Genomic DNA, 22135 nt, shown 5'->3' with positions numbered 1-22135 from the left:
GCTGCTTGGCCTGCTGTGTTCATCCAGCCCTGCACCTTGTTGTCTCGGATTCTCCAGCATCTGCAGTTCCTGCTATCTCTGTTCTTGCACTCATTTGTTTCTCTCATGAGTGTAGTCCAGACTGGATAGATTGACCTGTCTCAAATATGGTAATGTACACTTCTCATTTTCTCAACAGGTTTTGTCATGAACATAACAAGACCTCAGTACTTTTTTCAGAGTAAAAAAGGGAATTGTTTTCTTGCTTGTCGATTAGTTCAATCATCCACTGCACTTTAGCAGCAAATCTAAAGGGCAAACATTACGGATTCAATACAAGGAATGAGCATGAAGACATTAGATAGATGTGCTAGACAAACCTACATGAAACTGCACAACATTTCTGTTGTACAATCATTATTTCTCTCAAAACATGTAAATAGAATTTCTTATACATAATAAGCATTTAGTTGCATAAATATTTCAATTCATCATCTCCTAATAATACACAAACTTTACACAAACGCTCAGATGCTTTTCCATACCATGGTTTACTCTTTAAAATACTTCACAGATTATATCAAAGACATTATTTTGACAACTAAACTCTGAAGCTGAAAATTTCAAAGTCACTGATTTTCTTTCAAGGCTTATTTAAAACTCTCTTCTTTGGCAATACAATCTGTTCATGGATTTCCAAAGGAAATTGTTTAAAATATCTTGGTATCTGACTGTGTAAAATGCTGTTCTGTATTTCGAATTCTAAGCTGAAAGCCATAGCAACTAAAATTGATAAAAACACACATTATTCTCTGGAAAATGTTTATTTCCAAAAGATGGTACTAGAAAGAGTTGTGAACCCAGCTGATGGTAATAGTGGGCAAGTCAGATCCCAGGGTAAATATTAGCTTGATAGATCGTGCGTTTTATTTTTGCATTGTGTTTTTGTGGTGGTCAGCCACAAGAGGCAGTTAATGTACTTTTAACAAAAGAACATAAAAGTTTATTACACACTAAAGGAAAATCACTAACTATATTCACTATACAAGAACTAGCTGAAAAGATCTTAATACAAATATCATAAATAAATAGTCATCACTTCTATCCTCAGCAACAATCTTACAGATACTCAAACCTCAGTGAAAAATCATTTTGTTTCCACTTTAAAGTTCATTGCTCAGTTGACACAGCTGCAATTGGTTCCCTTTCAGCAATTTTTTTATTTTCACCAATGCTATTTCTTTAGTTAATTTCTCTCCCTGAGATCCTTAAACAAGCTGATAACTCAGCTTACATAATTTCTTACCATGGGTTGCTTGAACTCCTCTTCAAAAGCATTCAGTTTTGGGAGTTTTTACTCTACATACTTCTAAATCAATCAGGGCTTCTTTTCTTCAGCTGTTTGGAGAATGCTAATCTGCACAATGCTTTTACAGGCCTTTTCTCTCCAGATGAACAACTTTCCTCTCTGAAAGAAGCTTGCGCACTCTCTGAACTTTTGAAACTCTGAAAATCTGAAGGGTCCCGACCTGAAACGTCAACTTTCCTGCTCCTCTGATGCTGCCTGGCCTGCTGTGTTCCTCCAGCTTCACACTGTGTTGTCTCTGAACTCTAATCAACTGCCCTTTAAAAGATCATTAGCAATAGGCAACATGGCTTTCTGCAGAGAAGATCATGTCTCAAAAACTTGACTGAATTTTTTTGAGGAAGTGACAAAGATGACTGATGAGGACAAGACAGTGAATGTTGTCTACATGGATTTTAGCAAGACCTTTGACAAAGTCCCTCATGACAGGCTGATATAGAATGTGAAGCCACATAGGATCCATGGTGAGCTGGTAAGATGGACTAACTGGCTTAGTCATAGAAGACAGAGAGTAGTAGTGAAAGAGTGTTTTTCTGACTGGAGATTTGTGACTAAAAGTTTTCTGCAGGAATCAGTGCTGGGCCCCCTATTGTTTGCAATATGTATGAATGATTTGGAGGAGAATGTAGGTGGTCTGATTATTAAGTTTGTGGATGACACAAAGATTGGGGGAGCTGTGGATAGTGAAGAGGATTGCCAGTGGATACAGCAGGATATATTTAGGATAGAGACTTGGGCAGAGAAATGACAGATGGAGTTTAATCTGGACAAATGCAAGGTGATACATTTTGGAAGATCTAATGCAGGTCTAATACAGTAAATGGCAGAACCTTTAGTAGCATCAACATCAACATAGGCATACAGGTCCACAGTTCTCTGAAAGTGACCACACAAGTGGATAAGGGGTTAAAGAAGGTGTATGGCATGCTTGCCTTATGAAAATCGGCAAGTCATGTTGCAGCTGTGCAGAACTTAGTTCAACTACATTTGGAATGTTGTGTACAGTTCTGGATGTGGAGGCTTTGGAGAGGGTACAGAAACAGTTTACCGGAGTATTAAGTAAAAACTGAAAGAACTGCGGAACCTCGAAATCAGAGACAAAAACAGAATTTGCTAGAAAAGCTCAGCAGGTCCGGCAGCGTCCAGGGAGTGAAATCAGAGTTAATGTTTCAGTTCGAAGTTTGGGTCTGAGGAAGAGTCACTCAACCCAAAATATTAACTCTGATTTCTCTCCACAGAGGCTGCCAGACCTGTTGAGCTTTTCCATCGATTTCTGTTCATTACTAGGATACTGCCTGGTTTGGAGGATATTAGTTATGAGGAGAGATTGGATAAATTTGATTTGTTTTCCCTTTAACATCGGAGGCTGTCGGGCAACCCGATAGAAGTTTACAAAATTATGAGAGGCGTGGATAGAATGGATAGCCTGAGTCTTTTTGCAAGGGTAGAAATATCAGTTATTAGGAGACATATGTTTAAGGTAATAAGGAGGAAGGTTTAAGGGAGATTTGAGGTTTTTTTCACACAAAGGGTGATAAGTGCCTGGAATGCACTGCCAGAAGAGCTGATGGAGGCAGATACAATAGCAAGGTTTAAGAGCCAGCTTGACAGTTAGATGAATAGGCAGGAAATAGAGGGATATAGATCACTGAGAAGCAAAACGTTTTCAGTTTAGAAAGGCATCAAGAAAGACAGAGTTTTGGAGGACTAAAGGGCCTGTTCCTATGCTGTATTGTTCTCTGTTCTTTTAAAACTATGCATTCCCTTCTTAGTATGCACAATATAGAAACAAAAATAAAAGTTAAATTTATTCATGGTTCTGTGTGTGTTAAAACCCAAGCTTCATAATAATAATAATAATAATAATAATAATAATAATAATAATAATAATAATATGGCCTGAACCTTCAGCACAATACTCACAGATGGGATTGTTCACTACAATGGGCGTAGCTTCAACAGAATAGTCACTGAGCCCCGCTGGACTGACAGATTTCACTCGAAATACATATTTCTTTCCAGGAGTGAGGCCATGGACTGGAAAACTGGTGAATGGAAACAGACACAGTTGCAATGATTCTCTGAAGATCAATTCTGTCCTATGCAGCCACCATCATGTCTCTGCTGATAAAACAAAGCATTCTACTGCAATGGAATCAACCAGTTCCTCTGTTTCTTTGCCCCTCTCATTCTCCTCAGGGGGAAGGTGATGATGTGGTGATAAGGTCACTGGACTAGTCATCCAGAACCCGAGGGAATGCTTTGGGGGAAAAAAAACAGAAATTGCTGGAAAGCTCCGTAGGTCTGGCAGCATCTGTGGAGAGAAATCAGAGTTAGCATTTCAAGCCTACCTCAGAACTGTTTTAAAGGCATAGATTTGAATTCCATCATGGCAGCTAATGATTTTTTTTTCTCTATTTGTTCATGGGATATCAGTGTTACAGGCTGGGCCAGCATTTATTGCCCTTCCCTAATTGTGTAGAGGGTAGTTAAGTGTCAACCACATTGCTACAGGTCTGGAGTCACATGTTGACCAGACCAGATAAGGACAGCAGTTTCTTTCCCTAAAATGAACCAGATTTCTCTTTATCCCTCAACAATTGACAAAGGTTTCATGGTCATTTTTATATTCTTAACTCCAGATTTGAAATGAATTCAAATTCCACCATCTATCGTGGTGGGTTTTGAACCTGGGTCCCCAGAACATTGCCCGAGTCTCTTGAGTAAGAATCTAGTGATAATACCATTGAGCTATCACTGCCCCAAAATTTAATATCAAAAAAAATCTTGAATAATAAGCTTGCCTAATAATGATGAATTAACCAATTACGAAATGTGAAAAACCACCTCATTTACTAAGGGAAGGTCGTTTGGCATCTTCACCCAGTCTGAGCTAATTGTGACCCACAGCAATACAATTGACTCTTAACTGCCTTCCAGGCAATTGGAGATGGGTCTGGTCAATGCCCTGGTCAGTAATGCTCTCACCACAACAACAACAAAATCAATCTCCCCTTACTTTCACTGCTTTATAATACTCCATCCAAGGGTGTATCCCTCAATTTTGAATTCACTCAATGATGATCAGAGTTTGGTCAGGAATAAAACTTTGCAGAAATATCACTTTGGCCTTCACACATTGACTGCATCAGGGTCATTCTCTTCCTGTACATTGGGGAGTTTGAATTGCAGTTCCAGATAAGATTAGGTGACTAAACACAAACCAGGAACAGAACGGGATCATTGGAAAACTTGTTTCCACCTTTTTCTTACTTTTGTGCATCAAGTACGGGACATCACTGGATACCTGGCAGAACACTTTCAACTCAATGGTGCGAGGAAATTAAGACACAGTGAGGGTTAGTGTTAGTCAGTCTCTGTGGTGCAACCAGTTTGCACATTTAACTGTTAATTGAAAACTTGGTGACTTGAGCCCACCCAGGGATTTTGTAATATTGGTGTGTACTATCTACAAGATACAATGCAGAAACTTGCCAAAGTCCTTACCACCACCTTCCAAACCTGCAACCATTTCCATCCAGAAGGACAAGGGCAGCAGATATGTGGGAATAGCACCACCTGCAAGTTCCCCTCCAAGCCACTCACTGTACTGGCTTGGAAATATATTGCTGTTCCTTCAGTGTCACTGGGTCAAAATCCACAAAGACCTTCCTGAAGGGCATTGTGAGTCTACCTACAGCACATGGGCCACAGGGGTTCGAGAAGGCAGCTCACCACCACAAACAAAAACAGAAGTTGCTGGAAAAGCTCAGCAGGTCTGGCAGCATCTGTGAAGAAAAATCAGAGTTACGGTTTCGGGTCCGGTGACCCTTCCTCAGAACTGCTGAGGTTTTCCAGCAACTTCTGTTTTTGTTCCTGATTTACAGTGTCCGCGGTCCCTTCAGTTTGTATTTAGTATAGAGTTCACTACCATCACCTTCACCAGGGCAACAAGTGATGGGCAATAAATACTGGGCCCAGCCAGCGACGCCCCATCACATGACTGAATAAAAAAAAGTCCCTGAAATGGTTTTGGCTAATGATTATTCAATTCAAGGCATTGTATTAGATATGAAGCATGTTGGGATAATCTGAAGATCATGAAAGGTAAACATAGAATTCTTTTTATGTTTCACTATTAAGAGAAATTGCAAGATATGCAGAGATTTGAGAAAACATTAAATATATACTTGTATATGCCGCTGATTATACGGCAGCCTAACCAATCATTTTCAGCTACATTCAACTGTCTTATATATTTCTATCTCACTGATTTTTCATCCTGGCGAGATGGTGTTCTCACCTTTTTGAATTGACAGGTTTATTGTTGCAGGTCTCCCAGTTGTTTGTCCCAACCTCACAAGCATAAACATAAAACCCTCGGAGGTCCGTTTCATCTTCAGGTCCTTTCCATTGAACCATCACAGACGTCCTTGTGTTCCTGACGGCAATTACATCATGTGGTGGAGAAAGAGCAGCTGGGTAGTAGAAGGATAATTCACTTTAGTAACCATGGCTATCTGCTCAATTTGATATTGATCTGTGCAAACTTTAAAGTATGATCCCTAGTAACACTGGGACTTGTTTGTGAGTTTTATTATTCTCTCACTTCTTTGCCACATGTCATAGAGTCATGGACTAATACAGCATGGAAACAGGCCCTTCGGTCCAAACTGGTCCATGCTGACCATGGTGCTCCACTCAGCTAGTTCCAATCGGTCCATATCCCTCTAAACCTTTCCCATCCATGTACCTATCCAAATGTTTTTTAAACATTGCTATTGTACCTGCCTCAACCACTTTCTCTGGCAGCCCATTCCATATACGCACCACTCTCTGCGTGAAGAAGTTGCCTCTCAGGTCCTTCTTAAATCCATCCCCCTCTCACCTTAAACCTATGCCCTCTAGTTTTCAATTCCCCATCCCTGGGGAAAAGACTATATGCATTCATTCTATCTATGCCCCTCATGATTTTATACACCTCAGTAAGGTCACCCCTCATTCTCCTACGTGACAAGGAATAAAGTCCTATCTTGGCCAACCTGTCACTATAACTCAAGTCTACTAACCCTGGCAACATCCTTGTAAATCTTCTTTGCACACTTTCCAGTTTAACTATGTCTTTCCTACAACAGGGTGAACAAAACTGTACACAATACTCCAAGTGCAGCCTCACCAATGACTTATACAACTGTAACATAACGTCCCAACTCCTATACTCAATGCCTCGACCAATGAAAGCCAGCATGCTAAAAGCCTTCTTCACCACCCTGTCCACCTGTGACGCCGCTTTCAACAAACTATGTACTTGTACTCCATGTCCTTCTGCTCCACAACTCTCCTCAGGACCTTACCATTTACTATATAAGTCCCACCTTGGTTTGACTTTCCAAAGTGCAACACCTCACACTTATCTGTATTGAATTGTATTTGCCAATCCTCAGCCCACTTTCCCATTTGATCAAGATTCCTCTGAGATTTTTGATAATTTTTGCTATCAACAATACCTCCTAAATTTGCAACATCTGCAAACTTACTAACCATGCCTTGTACATTCACATCCAGATTATTTATGTAAATAACAAATAACAAAGGTCCCAGCACCGACCCCTGTGAGACACCACTAGTCACAGGCCTCCAGTCCGAGAATCAACCTCCAAATATCACCCTCTGCATCCTACCATCGAGCCAACTAGTTAGCTCTCCTTGGATCCCATGTGACCTAACTTCCATGACTAGCCTGCTGTGTGGGACCTTGTCAAAGGCCTTATTAAAGTCTATATAGACAATATCCACTGCCCTACTCTCATCTATCATCTTGATTACCTCTTTGAAAAAATGTAAAATATTTGTCAGACATGACTTCCTTGCACTAATCCATGCTGACTATCCCTAATCAGACCTTGATTATCCAAATGTTGGTTGATCCTGTCCCTCAGTATCCTTTCCAATAAATTGTCTACCGCTGATGTCAGGCTCACTGGCCTGTAGATCCCTGTCTTGTCTTTGCTACCTTTCATATACAATGGAACAACGTTAGCCACCCTCCAGTCTTCCGGAACTTCACCAGTGGCTAAAGATGAAGCAAAAATCTCTGCAAGGGCCTCTGCAATTTCTTCCGTAACCTCCCACATCATCAGAGGATGGACTTGATCAGGCCCAGGGGATTTATCCACCGTAGTACGTTTTAAGGCTGTAAACACCTCTTGTCTGGTAATATGTTTGCGGTCCAAAACATCCCCACTTGTTTTCCTTGTTCCCATAGCATCCATAATTCTCTCCTCAGTCAACACTGAGGAGAAATATTCATTAAAAATCTCCTGTGGCTCCACGCAAAGATGGTCATGCTGATCTTTAAGGGAACCTATTTTCTCCCTAACCACCCTTTTACTCTCAGTATACCTATAGAACCTCTTGGGATTATCTGTAAATTTATCTGCCATATCCATCCCATACCCTCTTTTTGCTCTTCTGCTTTCCCTCTTAAGTGTGCTCCTACACTTTTTATAGTCATCTCGGGATTCATTGAGCCCGATAGTTTAAACCCAACGTATTCCTTCTTCTTTTTCCTGACCAGAGCTTCAACATTCTTCATCGGCCAGGGATCCTTAAATCTACCAGCTTTTCGCTTCACCTTAACAGGGACATTCTGTCGATGGACTCTTGATATCTCATTTTTAAAAGCCTCCCATTTGCCAGTCGTTCCTTTTCCTTCAAACAGACTCACCCAATCGACCTCTGCTGGATCCTGCCTAACATCCCCAAAGTTGGCCCTGATCCAGTGTAGTACCTTATCCTGTGGACGTGTCCTATCTTTTCTCATAACTGTGTTAAAACTGAGAGAGTTATGGTCACTGGGCCCAAAGTGCTCTCCGAATGACACTTCAGTTACTTGCCCAACCTCGTTTCCTAAGAGGAGGTCCAGTGTTGCACCCTCCCAAGTAAGGCCCTCTACATATTGATTTAGGAAACTTCCTTGGACACATTTGACAAATTCCATCCCATCCGAGCCTTTTACACTCTGGGTAGCCCAGTCAATACAGGGGAAATTAAAATCTCCAACCAACACTACTGTATTATTCCTACATGTATCTGCAATTTCTCTACACATCTGCTCCTCTAGAACCTGCTGGCTATTTGTGGGTCTATAATACAGTCCCAACAGCATGCCCATCCCCTTTATTGTTTCTAAGTTATAACCATATGGCCTCATTTGATGACCCCTTAAGAATATCCTCTCGAAGCACTGATGTTACGTCCTCCCTTACCAAAAGGGCAACTCCCCTTCCTCGCTTACTTGTACTTCTGTTAGACCTGTACCTTCCATATGCTGGAAAATTGAGCTGCCAGTCCTGTCCATCTCTCAGCCCTGTTTCTGTTATGGCTGTAATAACCCCGTCCCCAGAGCCAAGCCATGCTCTTAGCTCATCTGCCTTAGCTGTCAGGCCTCGCGTTTTGAAATCAATGCACTTTAAACCAGAAGTCTTTTCCCTCCCTTTACTGTGACCTTGGCTATCCTGAATAGTAAACTTGCTCTCGATGGCTAATGATTTTTCCCCTGACTTCTCTAAAGCACTGAAGGTGTAGTGCAAACATCCCATGACTCAAAGCCCAAATGAGATTCCGGAATTTAAAACTGATTGGGCTATTTGCAGAAATTATAGGATCAATTTTCTAGTTTCACACTCACCACCCACCATTTTTCAAACTTCTCGAGGTCAGGCTTAATTAGCCTCACATAGCAGGATCCTAGATTGCAACTGACAATGGGATTATACTCTTGTGGAGTACGGAGGAAACCGTGTAAGGTATCAAATGGCAACCAAAAATATTTAATATGTGAAGTCACTGATTACAAATAGAGATAATTTTTCAATCTTAGTCAAATGATTAACCTTAGACCATACAGGTTCAGTGTGATTGGTCAGAAATTGGTTGGAGGGAGGTAGTGGGTGTAGGGAGGAATGCAACAAGGTTTAGCAGTCTCCATAATCCTTTATCAATGGCAAAGGAGAAATGTACACAAAACACCTTTGGCCTACACAGAATTCATCTGGTTACTAAAGTCCTTTAGGGAAGCAAATCTGCTGCCGTTGCCCAGTCTGACTCCACACCCACAGAATGGATTAACTATTCTCTTAAATGACCCCTGAGTAGCCTAGCAAGGCACTCACGTATCAAAAATAACAGCAGAAAATGCTAGAGAAGGTCAGCAAGCCTGACAGCTTATGTAATGAGAGAAACAGAATTAATGTTTTGAGTCCAATATTACTCTTGTTCAGGACAGAGTCATGAAGAAGTCATTCTGAAGAAGACGTATATCAGATTTGAAATGTTAGCTCTGTTTCTGTCTCCACAGATGCTGCCAGATCTCCTGAATTTTCCAGCATTTTCTATTTCTAGTATGTTAAACTTTAATCTGTACACTTCATTTGGATTAGGTTTATATGCATCTGAATTGGATTGAATAACCAATCATCTCGGTACAGGTGGGTGATTTTACCTGGGGTTTTTCCAAGTGAAACACCTTCAGAAGGCTGCGATGGCTCACTGATCCCATATTTATTGACAGCTCGGACTCTGAAACAATATAACTTGCCTTTGACCAAGTCAGTGACAGCAAACCTTGGGCAGCTCACTGGAATTTCACAGTTTGTTCTCTGCCAACTGCTGCTTGCAGCGACTGACTGGACAAAGAAAATAAAAATACTGGTTAAACATGTATTTGAAGATAATTCATAGTTGTAAATGAAGGATTTATGACTTTATTTGAAGGTCACTGCTGTAGAGTGGCATTTGTAGACTTTGTTGTCAATAGCAATAATTAACATTTCCAAGCAACCATAGGCCCACACCTGAGGCATTCCTGTTGCTTGCAAACCTATGATCTAATGATCAAAAGTTGCAAATTCTTTTCTTTCTATTTATTTTAAAAGAGTTGGGTTGACTGAAATCAAAAATTCAAATCACAGGAAGTTGGTTCAGACGAAAGCAACATAAATTTAATTCAATTTAGAGACTTAAGGTTCATCAATCTTCTCAAAGTTTGTTTCCTTAATGTAATTTCCGATGCTTACATGGAAACAGAAAACATTCTAAACCAAATGGCATCAAAATGTCTGACATATTTCTGCTGTAGGTTTGTTGGAAATGTGTCAGACTTGAAGCTGGATACATTCGGTCCCAGACAACAACATCGGCGTATATTCCAGAAAGTCAATCGGAAATGGATCCTCCATCCATGCCAAATATGTCCGAACGCACAATCTTGAGAATGTCACCATAAAAACATATGACAAGTATAACTAATAAATGACATGTATACAAATGGTGCTAACATTTTTCTCAGTCCACCACAACTCCGCTCCACATCACTGACACTGCACACATTCCCACTTCACCTTTTCCACGTAGTACATCAGAGGTTCCCTGCCTCGGGGACAAGGTTCCTTCCAGCAGAGGGCAGCATAGGTTTGTCCAATTTCCCTCACCTGAAGATCAGTCGGAGGGTGTGGGACACGGACATCTCCTAGAACAGATAGAGTTTACTTTATTAATTCTTTAAGGACACTTAACACTCTGGCCTTGATGGCACAAAAATCCAAAGAATATTGTCAACGGCTGATGTTTTACAGGGCCCAAGAGAGCATGCTCAGAAATCTGTGCGTATAATCACATAAAGTGGCACTTTTATCAGTGACACTCAAAGTGAAGGATGGCCATCCTGCCAGTGGCCATTGAGATTGATTAAGAACCACTTAGGGATCTCCTCGAGTACCACTGGTACTTTGACAGGAGTGGGCGGGCACTATACAAGGTAGAAAGTGTGCCTGGCATCTTTCTTCTGAGCTTGGGGAAGGTGGGGGCACTCTTGATCGAACATCTTGTCATTCATTGATAGCCCCCCAACCCACAAATTCACCATGGGCCTGAAAGATTGCCCCCGTCTTCATGATTGACTTCCTATTGCACCAGAGCCTATCAGAATGACACAATTTGACTTATTCCCAGTGTCTTTCCAACGGTGACTGGTCCAGAACTGCTGCAGTTCCAGAACTGACCAGCATTCCCAATGGTGCTGCTGGAACTGAGGCTCTTAGTAGCTCTTACAGGGTCCTCTTCCTTTAAAGGGCCTGAGTTGGAGTTGGAGGCAGTTATTCCTGGCCCTTTTTAATTCCATCGTTCACTGCCTTTTACCTACTTTCTGCAGTCCCTACTTCTATCCATGCACCTTGGGCCCAGTTTCCAAACACCAATCTTGATCTGATGTGATGAGATGCCTGGATTTGTGATCTATCCTGATTTTCTCTCCTTTGAGGATTGTTATCACCCGCTACGCAATGCAATTAATACCTCGAGATAGGTTTCCTTTCCCAATAGATACAAATAGACATGATTTGTAAAGTGAGAGCTTCTGCACTAAACACTCAGAGGAAATCATCATCTCAATGAAAGGATCAGAGACACATAGCATGTCCTTCCACTCCATCAAAACCTTTAATCTGGGCGGTTGTATGAAGATTACCTTTAATGGAGAGAAAACAAATTCAACTGTGATTTTCAAATCAGAATGGGAGAAATACCTGAGGGAGAAAAGGATTGAGCAATGCTATGGGGTACAACAGGGCAGCAGAGATATCACAGGTACAATGAGCTGAAAGGCCTCTCATGTTGTATTATTCTATGCTGCAAGGATTTGAAGTTGTTTATGGAAATAAATTATTTTGTGTCTCAGTTCTGTAGCTCTTGTTAATCTGGTAAGTACTCAACACATCAGGGAGGAGGAGAGTTACCTGGACGCTGTGTTTCAGGAGGCAGACATACCCCTTAGATTAACTACTTCACATTCGGTCAGTGGTCAGGGACAGGAGGGCATAACGACAAGCGAGGCAGGTAGAGGCATCCAGGAGATAATGCTGAAGGAGTCTCAGCCCTTGAGCTTGTCGAACAAGTTTGAGATTCTTGCTTCCTGTGTGGGTGAGAGTGGGTGCTGTGGGGGGTGGGGGGGGGCACGGTGGCTCAGTGGTTAGCACTGCTGCCTCACAGCGCCAGGGAGCCAGGTTCAATTCCAGCCTTGGGCGACTGTCTGTGTGGGGTTGTTCCAGTTTCCTCCCACAGTCCAAAGATGTGCAGGTTAGGTGAATTGGCCATGCTAAATTGCCCGTAGTGATGTGTAGATTAGGCGGGTTATAGGGGGATGAGTCTGGGTGGGATGCTTGGAGGTTCAGTGTGGACTTGTTGGGCCGAAGGGCCTGTTTCCACACTGTAGGGATTCTATGGTTCAAACTGACCCCAACTCCATGGTACAGGGAGTTATTCAACATGGTGGTGGTGGTGGGGGGGGGAAAGTGAAATGTATTTGTTACCAGGGATAGTATAGTCAGGGGAACAGACATTGTTCTTTGTGGCCAGATCGAGATTCCCGAAGGCTGTGTTGCTTGCCTGATGCCCAGGTTCAGGATATCTCATCTGGGCTGCAGAGGAACATGGAATGGGAGAGGAAAGTTCCAGTTGTCATGGTCCACATAGGTACAAACAATATCGGTAGAAAGAGGAGAGGGGTTCTGCTGAGGGAATATGAGTGGCTAGGGGCTAAATTAAAAAGCAGGACCAAAAAGGTAATAATCTCCAGATTACTACCTGAGCCATGAACAAAGTGGCACAGGGTCAACAAGATTAAAGAGGTAAATGCGTGGCTGAAAGACTGGTGTGGGAGAAACGGGTTTGAATACATTAAACATTGGCCCCAGCACTGGGGAAGGAGGGAGCTGTTCCAATGTGATGAGCTCCCTCTGAATCACAGTGGGAGCAGTGTCCTGGTGTATTGCACAACTAGGGCTGTGGATAGGACTTTAACCTAAATAGAAGGGCTGGGTTCAGTTGCATGGAAAATTATGGCAAATGTTAAAGGGAGAGGGAGGGGTCACCAAAGATTATCAATGTTTCCAGAACAAGTAATAGGATAGAGAATATGGAAAGGGTCAGGAGTCTAACTCCCAGAACAGCAGATAAGGGAACAACTAGGAGAAGGGAGGCAGTCAATGCAGGACTGAGGGTGTTGTAATTACATTCATGCAGTATACAAAACAAGGTAAATAAGCTTGTAGCACAGATTGAAATTGGCAGGTACAATGTTTTGGGTATCACAGAGACATGGCTGTAAGGGGATCAGGGCTGAGATCTAAGGATATTTAGATAGGATGTTTGTCCTATGGAGAGGACAAGCAGAAGGGCAAAGGGGGCGGGGTTGCTTCGTTCATAAGGAATTAAATTAAACCGATAACAAGAAGTGATATAGAGTTGGAAGGCATAGAATCTGTGTGGGTAGAGTTAAGGAACTGCAAAGGAGGAAAGACCCTGATAGGAGTTGTGTACAGGCCTCAAAGCGGTAATCAGGATGTGGGGAGAAAATAAATCATGAGAAAGAAAAGGTTATGTAAGAAAGGCACTATTACAATTATCATGGGGACTTCAATATACAGGTGGACTGGGTAAATCAGGTTGGTAGCGGATCTCAAGAAAAGGGAATTCATGGAATGTCTGCCAGGTGGTTTTTTGAAGCCAACTAGGGAACAGTCAGTTCTGGATTTGGTGATGTGTAATGAGGCAGACTTAATTAGGGAGCTTAAGGCGAAGGAACTCCTTGGGAGCAGTGACCATAATATGATAGAATCTACCCTGCAGTTTGAGAGGGAGAAGCTGGAATCACATGTAACGGTATTACAATTGAGTAAAGGGAACTACAAAGACATGAGGGAGAAGCTGGCCAGAGTTGATTGGAAGGGGATCCTAGCAGGGAAGTTGGTGGAGCAGGATTTTCTGGGGGTCATTCAGGAGGTACAGCAGAAAATTCATCCCAAGGATGAAGGAGAACCTTAAGGGGTAGATTAGGCAACCATGGCTGACAGGAGAAGTCAGGGACATCATAAAGGCAAAAGAAAATGCCTTCAGTTTGGTGAAGATTAGTGGGAAGCCAGAGGATTGGGAAACCTTTAAAAACCAGCAGAGGATAACTAAAAAAGCAAAAAGCAGGGAGAGGATGAAATATGGGAGTAAGCTAGCTAATAATGTAAAAGAAGGTTGCAACAGTGGACATTGAACAATTGAGGATGGAGAAGTAGTAATGGGGAACAAAGAAATGCTCAAGGAACTGAATGGGTACTTTGCATTTTCACAGTGGAAGATTCAGAATGAGTAAACGAGAGGAGGACAATGTTAAACTTCAAAAAGACATTGACAAGTTTGTGGAGTGGGCTGATTGGTGGCAGATGGTGTTCAATGCAGGAAGTGTGAGGTGATATATTTTGGTACAAAGTACATGGAAAAACAGAAATGAGATAGAAGGCAGTATTTTAAATGGTGTGCAGGAGAATAGAGACCTGAGTGGATATGTACGTAAATCATTAAAGGTGGCAAGACAGGTAGAGAGACCTGTTAATAAAGCATATAGTATTCTAGGCTTCATTAGCAGGGTCATAAAGGACATGAGCAGGAAGGTTATGGTGAAGTTACATAGGACATTGGCTACATGCAAGCTGGAACACTGTATATAATTCTGGGTGTCACACAACAGGAAAGATATGAATGCATTGGCAAGAGGCAATAAAGGTTTATGAGAATAGTTCCAGTGATGAGTCACTTCAAGTCTAAGGATAGACTGGAGAAGTTGAAACTGTTTTTCTTGGAGAGGAGTAAATTGATGGGAGATTTGATGGAATTTTCCAAAATCACGAACAATCTAGACAGAGTAGATAAGAAGAAATTGTTTTCAAGCAGAGGAAATAAAACAAAGAACTGTGGATGCTGGAGATCTGAAAATTAAACAGAATTGCTGGAGAAACTCAGCAGCTGGCAGCATCTGCAGAGAGTAAACAGAGTTAACATTTCTTCATTGGAACTGACGAAGAGTCATCAGACTCAAAACATTAACTCTGCTTTCTTCCCAAAGATGCTGCCAGACCAACTGAGTTTATCCAGCAATTTCTGTTTTTGGTAAAGAACTAGTGTACATGGTTTTAAAGCGTTTTGTGAAAGAAGCAAATGTAAAGTGAAAAAAAGTTTTTCACGCAGTGAATTGTTCAGGTATGGAACGCACTTTCGGGAAATGCACTGGAGGTAGGTTCAGCTGAGGGGTAATCAGTGATTATACAAATAGAAACAATGGGCAAGGGTCCAAGAAAAATTCAGAAGACTGGCACTAAGTCAAAATGCTCAGAGAGTAAGTGTCAACCCAACGGGCTGAATGGCCTGAAGCATAACAATTCTGTGATTCTGTCAATTTCTGATGTCTTTGAAAATTATAATGAAAACAAACGCTGATTGAGTCAGATGGCAAGGTGATGGATTTTTCAGCCTGATCTTCATTGAGGAAGACTTGTATTAGTGTAGCATATTCCATTACTTCAGCATATTCCAAACACTCTACAGTGAAGTTCTTCTGAATGGTAGTCACTGTTGTAATATGGGAAGCTAGGTAGGCACATTATGCACAGCAAGCTCTCACGAACAGCATGTGATTATGGCCAGACTATCTCTCTTTGTGATGTTGCTTGAGAAATGTTGATTGGTCAATGACATTGGGGAAAATTCCCCTGCCTTCTTTAATATAATGTCATTGGATCTATTAGATTCACTTGAGTGGTCACATGAGGCCATTGACTGTTGATCCATCCAACAGATTATTCTATTGATTTAATTGAATCAGATAGTTTACCGCTGTTTTGTGATTTGTGCCAGATTAATATCCAAGCCATGAATATGAGCATCCATTAAAATAGCTGCACTTCCCCTGGGGAGCCAAAGTAATGTAAATGTAGCAAACATATATCAACACTGGATAAGTAATCCAGAGACTCAGGGATTCAAATCCCACTGTAGCAGTTAGTGAAATTTAAATTCAATTAATAAATGAAGAAGCTCGAATCATGGTGACCAGAAGATCACTATTGATTGTTGTAAAGGTCTAGCTGGTTCACTAATGTCCTTAAGGGACAGAAATCTGCCATCCTCACTCCAGACCCACAGCAATGTGGTTGACTCTTAACTGCCCTCTGAAATGCCACTTGGATCAAGGGCATCTAGGGACAGGCAGGAAATGCAAGCCTTGGCAGTGATATTAACATTCTGTTAAAGAATAAAGGTACAGCAAGTCAGACTCACCTTCAAGCTCATCTTTAGTAATCAGGATGTTGCCTATATCAGTCTGGATATCTGCAGTTAGGAGATAAAAATAAACAGCTTGCATGTTCATCATGTCAGTTGAAAATTAACAGGAAATCACCACAATAACAGAAACAAATCACTAATTCAAAGATCAGATCATAATATTTAAACTTTACTTTACACACAATCTCAGAAGATTCAATTCATTCTGTACTCTTTAATTGGTATTTTACAACAAGCAATTCTTCAAGCCCACATCTCTTCAGAGTGATCATTCCCTTTCTGTGCAGTTTATGCAGCTGAGACTGATTATATTGAATTATAAATGAAACTGTGAACTGAAATTTTTATTTGAACTTTTTCATGCAGAGGCCAATGTTCCAGAACCAGCTGTTGGTTATCTGCGAGATATATGCATGGTTTCTTACAAGGAACAAATAATGACCATGGCCGCATAAATACACGTTGTTCCATATTAAGAACATATGAACTAGGAGCAGGGGTAGGCCATTCAGCCTCTTGAGCCTGCTGTACCATTTAATACAATCATGGTTCATCTCATCTTGTCATCAACTCCACTTCCCTGCCCACTCTCCTTAACCTTTCAACCTGTTACTCATTAAAAATCTCCTTAAATTTGTCCCAGTATTCACTGCACTCTGGGGAGGTGAATTCACAGATTAATCACCCTTTGAGAGAAGTAATTTATCCTCATCGCTGTTTTAAATCTGCTGGCCCTTATTTTAAAAACTATGATTTGAGAATAATGTCTCAGAGACAGAATCAAACATAAATGGATGCCAAGAACAGGATTTAGAAAGGGGTGACTAAAAATCTTGATCAGAGAGGTCGGTATTGAAGAGGTCTTAAAAAGCAGGCGAGGTCCATCAAGGGGCAGAAGGTTTAAGGGAAAGAGTTTCAGAGTGTAGAACCAAGACAGGAATAAACATCCCCGCCAACAGTGGTGTGAAGGGAAGGGTTGTACAAAAGGCCAGGATGTTGAGTTTAAGGTTATGGACCTGGAGGAAGATACAGAGAAGTGAGATGTGAGGCCATTTCATGATTTAAATGCATGGATATGTTAGAAACAATCTCTTCAACTTGGGTTAGATAAATGAGCTTTATTAAAAATTTGTTCATTGGATGTGGGCATTGCTGGCTGAGCCAGCACATATTGCCCATTGGTTGGCTTGCCAGGAGCATTTCTGAGGGCAGTTAAGAGCCAACCATATTGCTATGTGTCTGGAGTCATGTGTAGGCCAGACCAGATAAGGACAGCAGATTTCCTTCCCTGAAGGACAACAATAACCAAGATGGGTTTCTTTTGCAACTGCAATAGTCACATGATCACCATTATGTCAGCTCTTTATTCCAGATTTTGTTGAATTAACATTTCATCATCTACCCTGACGTCAAACCCATGTCCCCAGCATGCCAACCTGGGTCATCTGGATTACTGGTCCAGTGGCATTACCACTATGCTAACACATCCCTTGCTTTCCCTTTCCTCCTTGAAGACTTATGTTGATCTGTGGTTTCTGTCCATCAGTCTCCAAGTTCCTTTGTGAACAGCTGAACAGCTGGAGCTGCTCCTTTCATGACTGGATTCTGAGTCGCCTGCTCAGCAGCTTGAGGGGCTATATTTCGGCTTTCACTCCGTCATGGAACAGGCTATGCCCCTATAACAATCTACAACCTGATTGCAACTTCAATGGTTGAAAGAAAAGTTTCTAAGGATGCTATATTTGATTAGTTGCATTCTGTGAGACAGACTACAATGGAAACAATTGAGGGAGAGGTTTTGACTCTCAATTTTTGAAATATGTGATTCATGGCTGGGTCAACATTTACTGCTAGTCCCAAATTGCCCTTGAGGGGAGGTGATGGTGAGCTGCCCTTTGAACCACTGCAGGCCATTTGTTGTAAACACCCACAGTGCCGTTAGAGAGGGAATTCCAGGGCTTTGACCTAGCAACACTGAAGGAACAGCGATACTATTTCCAAGTCAGGATGCAGAATAGCTCGGAGGGAAATCTGTAGGGGATGGTGTTCCCACATATCTGCTGCCCCTATCCTGCTAGATAGTAGAGGCTTTGGGTTTAGATTACTAATTTATACTCAGTAATAACCCTCATACATTTTTGGGCGATAGGAAGAAATGAGAATCTCTAGTGGACTTTGAGGTGAGAAAGTGAAAGAAAACAAGACAGAAGCGTTCGAACGCACTCTGAAGTGAAATGTTGCAACTCATTCACCATTTGTAAAATTCAATAATTGCTGCACTAGTATAACGATGTAAAATTTTGGAAGCGTTGGAAAAGGTGCAGAGGAGATTTACCAGGATGTTGCCTGGAATGGAGGGAAGGTCTTACGAGGAAAGGTTGAGAGAGCTAAGGCTTTTTTCTTTAGAATGACGAAGGGTGAGAGGTGACTTGATAGAGCTGCACAAATGATCAGAGGTATAGATAGAGTGGTCAGCCAGAGACTTTTTCCTCAGGTGGAGGTAGCTATTACGAGGGGGCATAGTTTTAAAGTGAAAGGAGGTAGCTATGGGGGAGATGTCAAAGGTAGGTTCTTTACTCAGAGAGTGGTAGGGGCATGGAATGCATTGCCAGAGAGGGTAGTGGAGTCGGCCTCATTAGGGGCATTTAAGTGGCTACTAGATAGGCATATGGATAATAGTATAAGGTAGGGGTGGAGGTTAGATAAACCTTAGGTTTAGGATAAAAGTTCAGCACAACATCGTGGGCTGAAGGGCCTGTACTGTGCTGTACTGTTCTATGTTCTATGTTCTAAAATTGATCAATTCTTTCAAAGTATTAATTTCTGGCAAAACATTCGAGCAGGGCTGATTAAAATGAATGATTTGCTTCCATGGCTAACACATACTCATTATTCTGTCCCCAGCTGTAGGATCAGTTGTGGTCACTGGGTCCGAGATCCGGGAAGGTCTGCTGATCCCTGCTGCATTGACGGCTCGAACACGGAACTGATACGTTTGGTTTTCCGATAGGCCCACAATAGGAAACTTGCATAATTTCTCAGGAACTTCATTGCACTGAATCCACTTGTCACTTCCTACTTCACATCTGAAATCATAAATCAAAAAACTCCAAGTTAATCTCTTTTGCATTCAATAAAATGATTTAAGACTGATAAAATAATGATATTCTCAATCAAATTAGGATTTTTCTTATTTCCAAAGTGAATCATTTTATAGAATTTACTGTGTGCATTTTCAGGTAAAACTTGGATAGTAAGTGGAGCTGAGACAGTAGGAACTGCTGGTGCTGGAGAATCTGAGATAACAAGGTGTAGAGCTGGATGAACACAGCAGGCCAAGCAGCATCAGAGGAGCAGAGAGGCTGACGTTTCGGGCCAAGACCCTTCATCAGAAAAGGGGGAGGGGAAGGGGGTTCTGAAATAAATAGGGAGAGAGTGGGAGGCGGATAGAAGAGGGATAGAGGAGAGGATAGGTGGAGAGGAAACAAACAGGTCGAAGAGGCGGGGATGGAGCCAGTAAAGGTGAGTGTAGGTGGGGAGTTAGGGAGGGGATAGGTCAGTCCAGGGATAACGGACAGGTCAAGGGGGCGGGATGAGGTTAGGCGGTAGGAGATGGAGGTGCGGCTTTAGGTGGGAGGAGGGGATAGGTGGGAGGAAGAACAGGTTAGGGAGGCGGGGACGAGCTGGACTGGTTTTGGGATGCGGTAGGGGGAGGGGAGATTTTGAAGCTTGTGAAATCCACATTGATACCATTGGGCTGCAGGGTTCCCAAGCAGAATATGAGTTGCTGTTCCTGCAACCTTCGGGTGGCATCGTTGTGGCACTGCAGGAGGCCCAGGATGGACATGTCGTCTGAGGAATGGGAGGGGGAGTTGAAATGGTTCGCGACTGGGAGGTGCAGTTGTTTATTGCGAACCGAGCATAGGTGTTCTGCAAAGCGGTCCCCGAGCCTCTGCTTGGTTTCCCCGATGTAGAGGAGGCCACAATGGGAACAGCGGATGCAGTATACCACATTGGCAGATGTGCAGATGAACATCTGCTTGATGTGGAAAGTCTTCTTGGGGCCTGGGATGGGGGTGAGGGAGGAGGTATGGGGGCAGGTGTAGCACTTCCTGCAGTTGCAGGGAAAAGTGCCGGGTGTGGTGGAGCTGGAGGGGAGTGTGGAGCAGACAAGGGAGTCACGGAGAGAGTTGTCCCTCCGGAAAGCAGATAAGGGTGGGGAGGGAAAGATGTCTTTGGTGGTGGGGTCGGATTGCAGATGGCGGAAGTGTCGGAGGATGATGCGTTGGATCCGGAGGCTGGTGGGGTGGTACGTGAGGACGAGGGGAATTCTTTTTTGGTTCTTATTGCGTGGACAGGGTGTGAGGGATGAGTTGCGGGAGATGTGGGAAAAATGGTTGAGGGCGTTCTCGACCACTGAGCGGGGGAAGTTACGGTCCTTGAAAAACAAGGACAACTGAGATGTACGGGAGTGGAATGCCTCATCCTGGGAGCAGATGCGGCGGAGGTGAAGGAATTGGGAATAGGGGATAGCATTCTTGCAGGAAGGTGGGTGGGAGGAGGAGTATTCTAGGTAGCTGTGGGAGTCGGTGGGCTTGAAATGAATATCGGTTTCTAGGTCGTTGCCCGATATGGAGACAGAGAGGTCCAGGAAGGGGAGAGAGGTATTAGAGATGGTCCAGGTAAACTTAAGGTTGGGGTGGAAGGTGTTGGTGAAGTGGATGAACTGTTTGAGCTCCTCGTGGGATCACGAGGTGGCGCCGATACAGTCATCAATGTAACGGAGGAAGAGGTGGGGTTTAGGGCCGGTGTAGGTACGGAAGAGGGATTGTTCCACGTAACCTGCAAAGAGGCAGGCGTAGCTTGGGCCCATGCGGGTACCCATGGCCACTCCCTTTGTCTGTAGGAAGTGGGAGGAATCGAAAGAGAAGTTGTTGAGTGTGAGGACGAGTTCGGCTAAGCGGATGAGGGTGCCAGTGGAGGGGGACTGGTCGGGCCTGCGGGACAGGAAGAAGCGGAGGGCCTTTAGGCCATCGGCATGGGGAATGCAGGTGTAGAGGGATTGGACGTCCATGATAAAGATGAGGTGTTGGGGACCGGGGAATTGGAAGTTCTGGAGGAGGTGGAGGGCATGGGTGGTGTCACGGACATAGGTAGGGAGTTCCTGGACCAAGGGGGAGAAAATGGAGTCCAGATAGTTGGAGATCAGTTCGGTGGGGCAGGAGCAGGCGGAGACAATGGGTCGACCAGGGCATTCAGGTTTGTGGATTTTGGGAAGGAGATAGAAGCGGGCGGTGCAGGGTTGGGGAACGATGAGGTTGGAGGCCGTGGGTGGGAGGTCACCTGAGGTGATGAGGTTGTGGATGGTTTAGGAGATGACGGTTTGGTGCTCAGGGGTGGGGTCATGATCAAGGGGGCGGTAGGAGGAGGTGTCGGAGAGTTGACGTCTGGCCTCGGCGATGTAGAGGTCAGTGGGCCATACTACAACTGCGCCTCCCTTGTCTGCGGGTTTTATGGTGAGGTTGGGATTGGAGCGGAGGGAGCGGAGGGCTGCACGTTCTGCAGGGGAGAGGTTGGAGTAGGTGAGAAGTAAGAAGACTGTTTAATTTAAAATGTTTTTTTTAA

At 43.0% G+C, this 22135-nt stretch overlaps 1 protein-coding gene across 1 annotated transcript in view; it reads right to left on the bottom strand.

Annotated features, from left to right (window-relative positions):
* The window catches only part of LOC109933070 (myomesin-3-like), a 64912-nt gene extending 42996 nt beyond the window's left edge, over positions 1–21916 (bottom strand). Inside the window, exons 1-8 of the mRNA XM_048612910.1 lie at positions 21891–21916; positions 19397–19596; positions 16505–16555; positions 10747–10874; positions 9849–10032; positions 5649–5823; positions 3269–3390; positions 659–762 (exon numbers count right to left, since the gene is read on the bottom strand). Coding sequence (XP_048468867.1) covers positions 659–762; positions 3269–3390; positions 5649–5823; positions 9849–10032; positions 10747–10874; positions 16505–16555; positions 19397–19596; positions 21891–21916 — 990 coding nt within the window. The remainder of the gene's footprint in view (positions 1–658; positions 763–3268; positions 3391–5648; positions 5824–9848; positions 10033–10746; positions 10875–16504; positions 16556–19396; positions 19597–21890) is intronic.
* Between the last annotated feature and the right edge of the window lie 219 nt (positions 21917–22135).

The sequence above is a fragment of the Rhincodon typus genome, chromosome 27 (assembly GCF_021869965.1).
Source record: "Rhincodon typus isolate 14 chromosome 27, sRhiTyp1.1, whole genome shotgun sequence".
Taxonomy (NCBI): domain Eukaryota; kingdom Metazoa; phylum Chordata; class Chondrichthyes; order Orectolobiformes; family Rhincodontidae; genus Rhincodon; species Rhincodon typus.
Note: the sequence above shows the minus strand (reverse complement) of the source record. Positions and strands in the feature narration are given on the sequence as shown.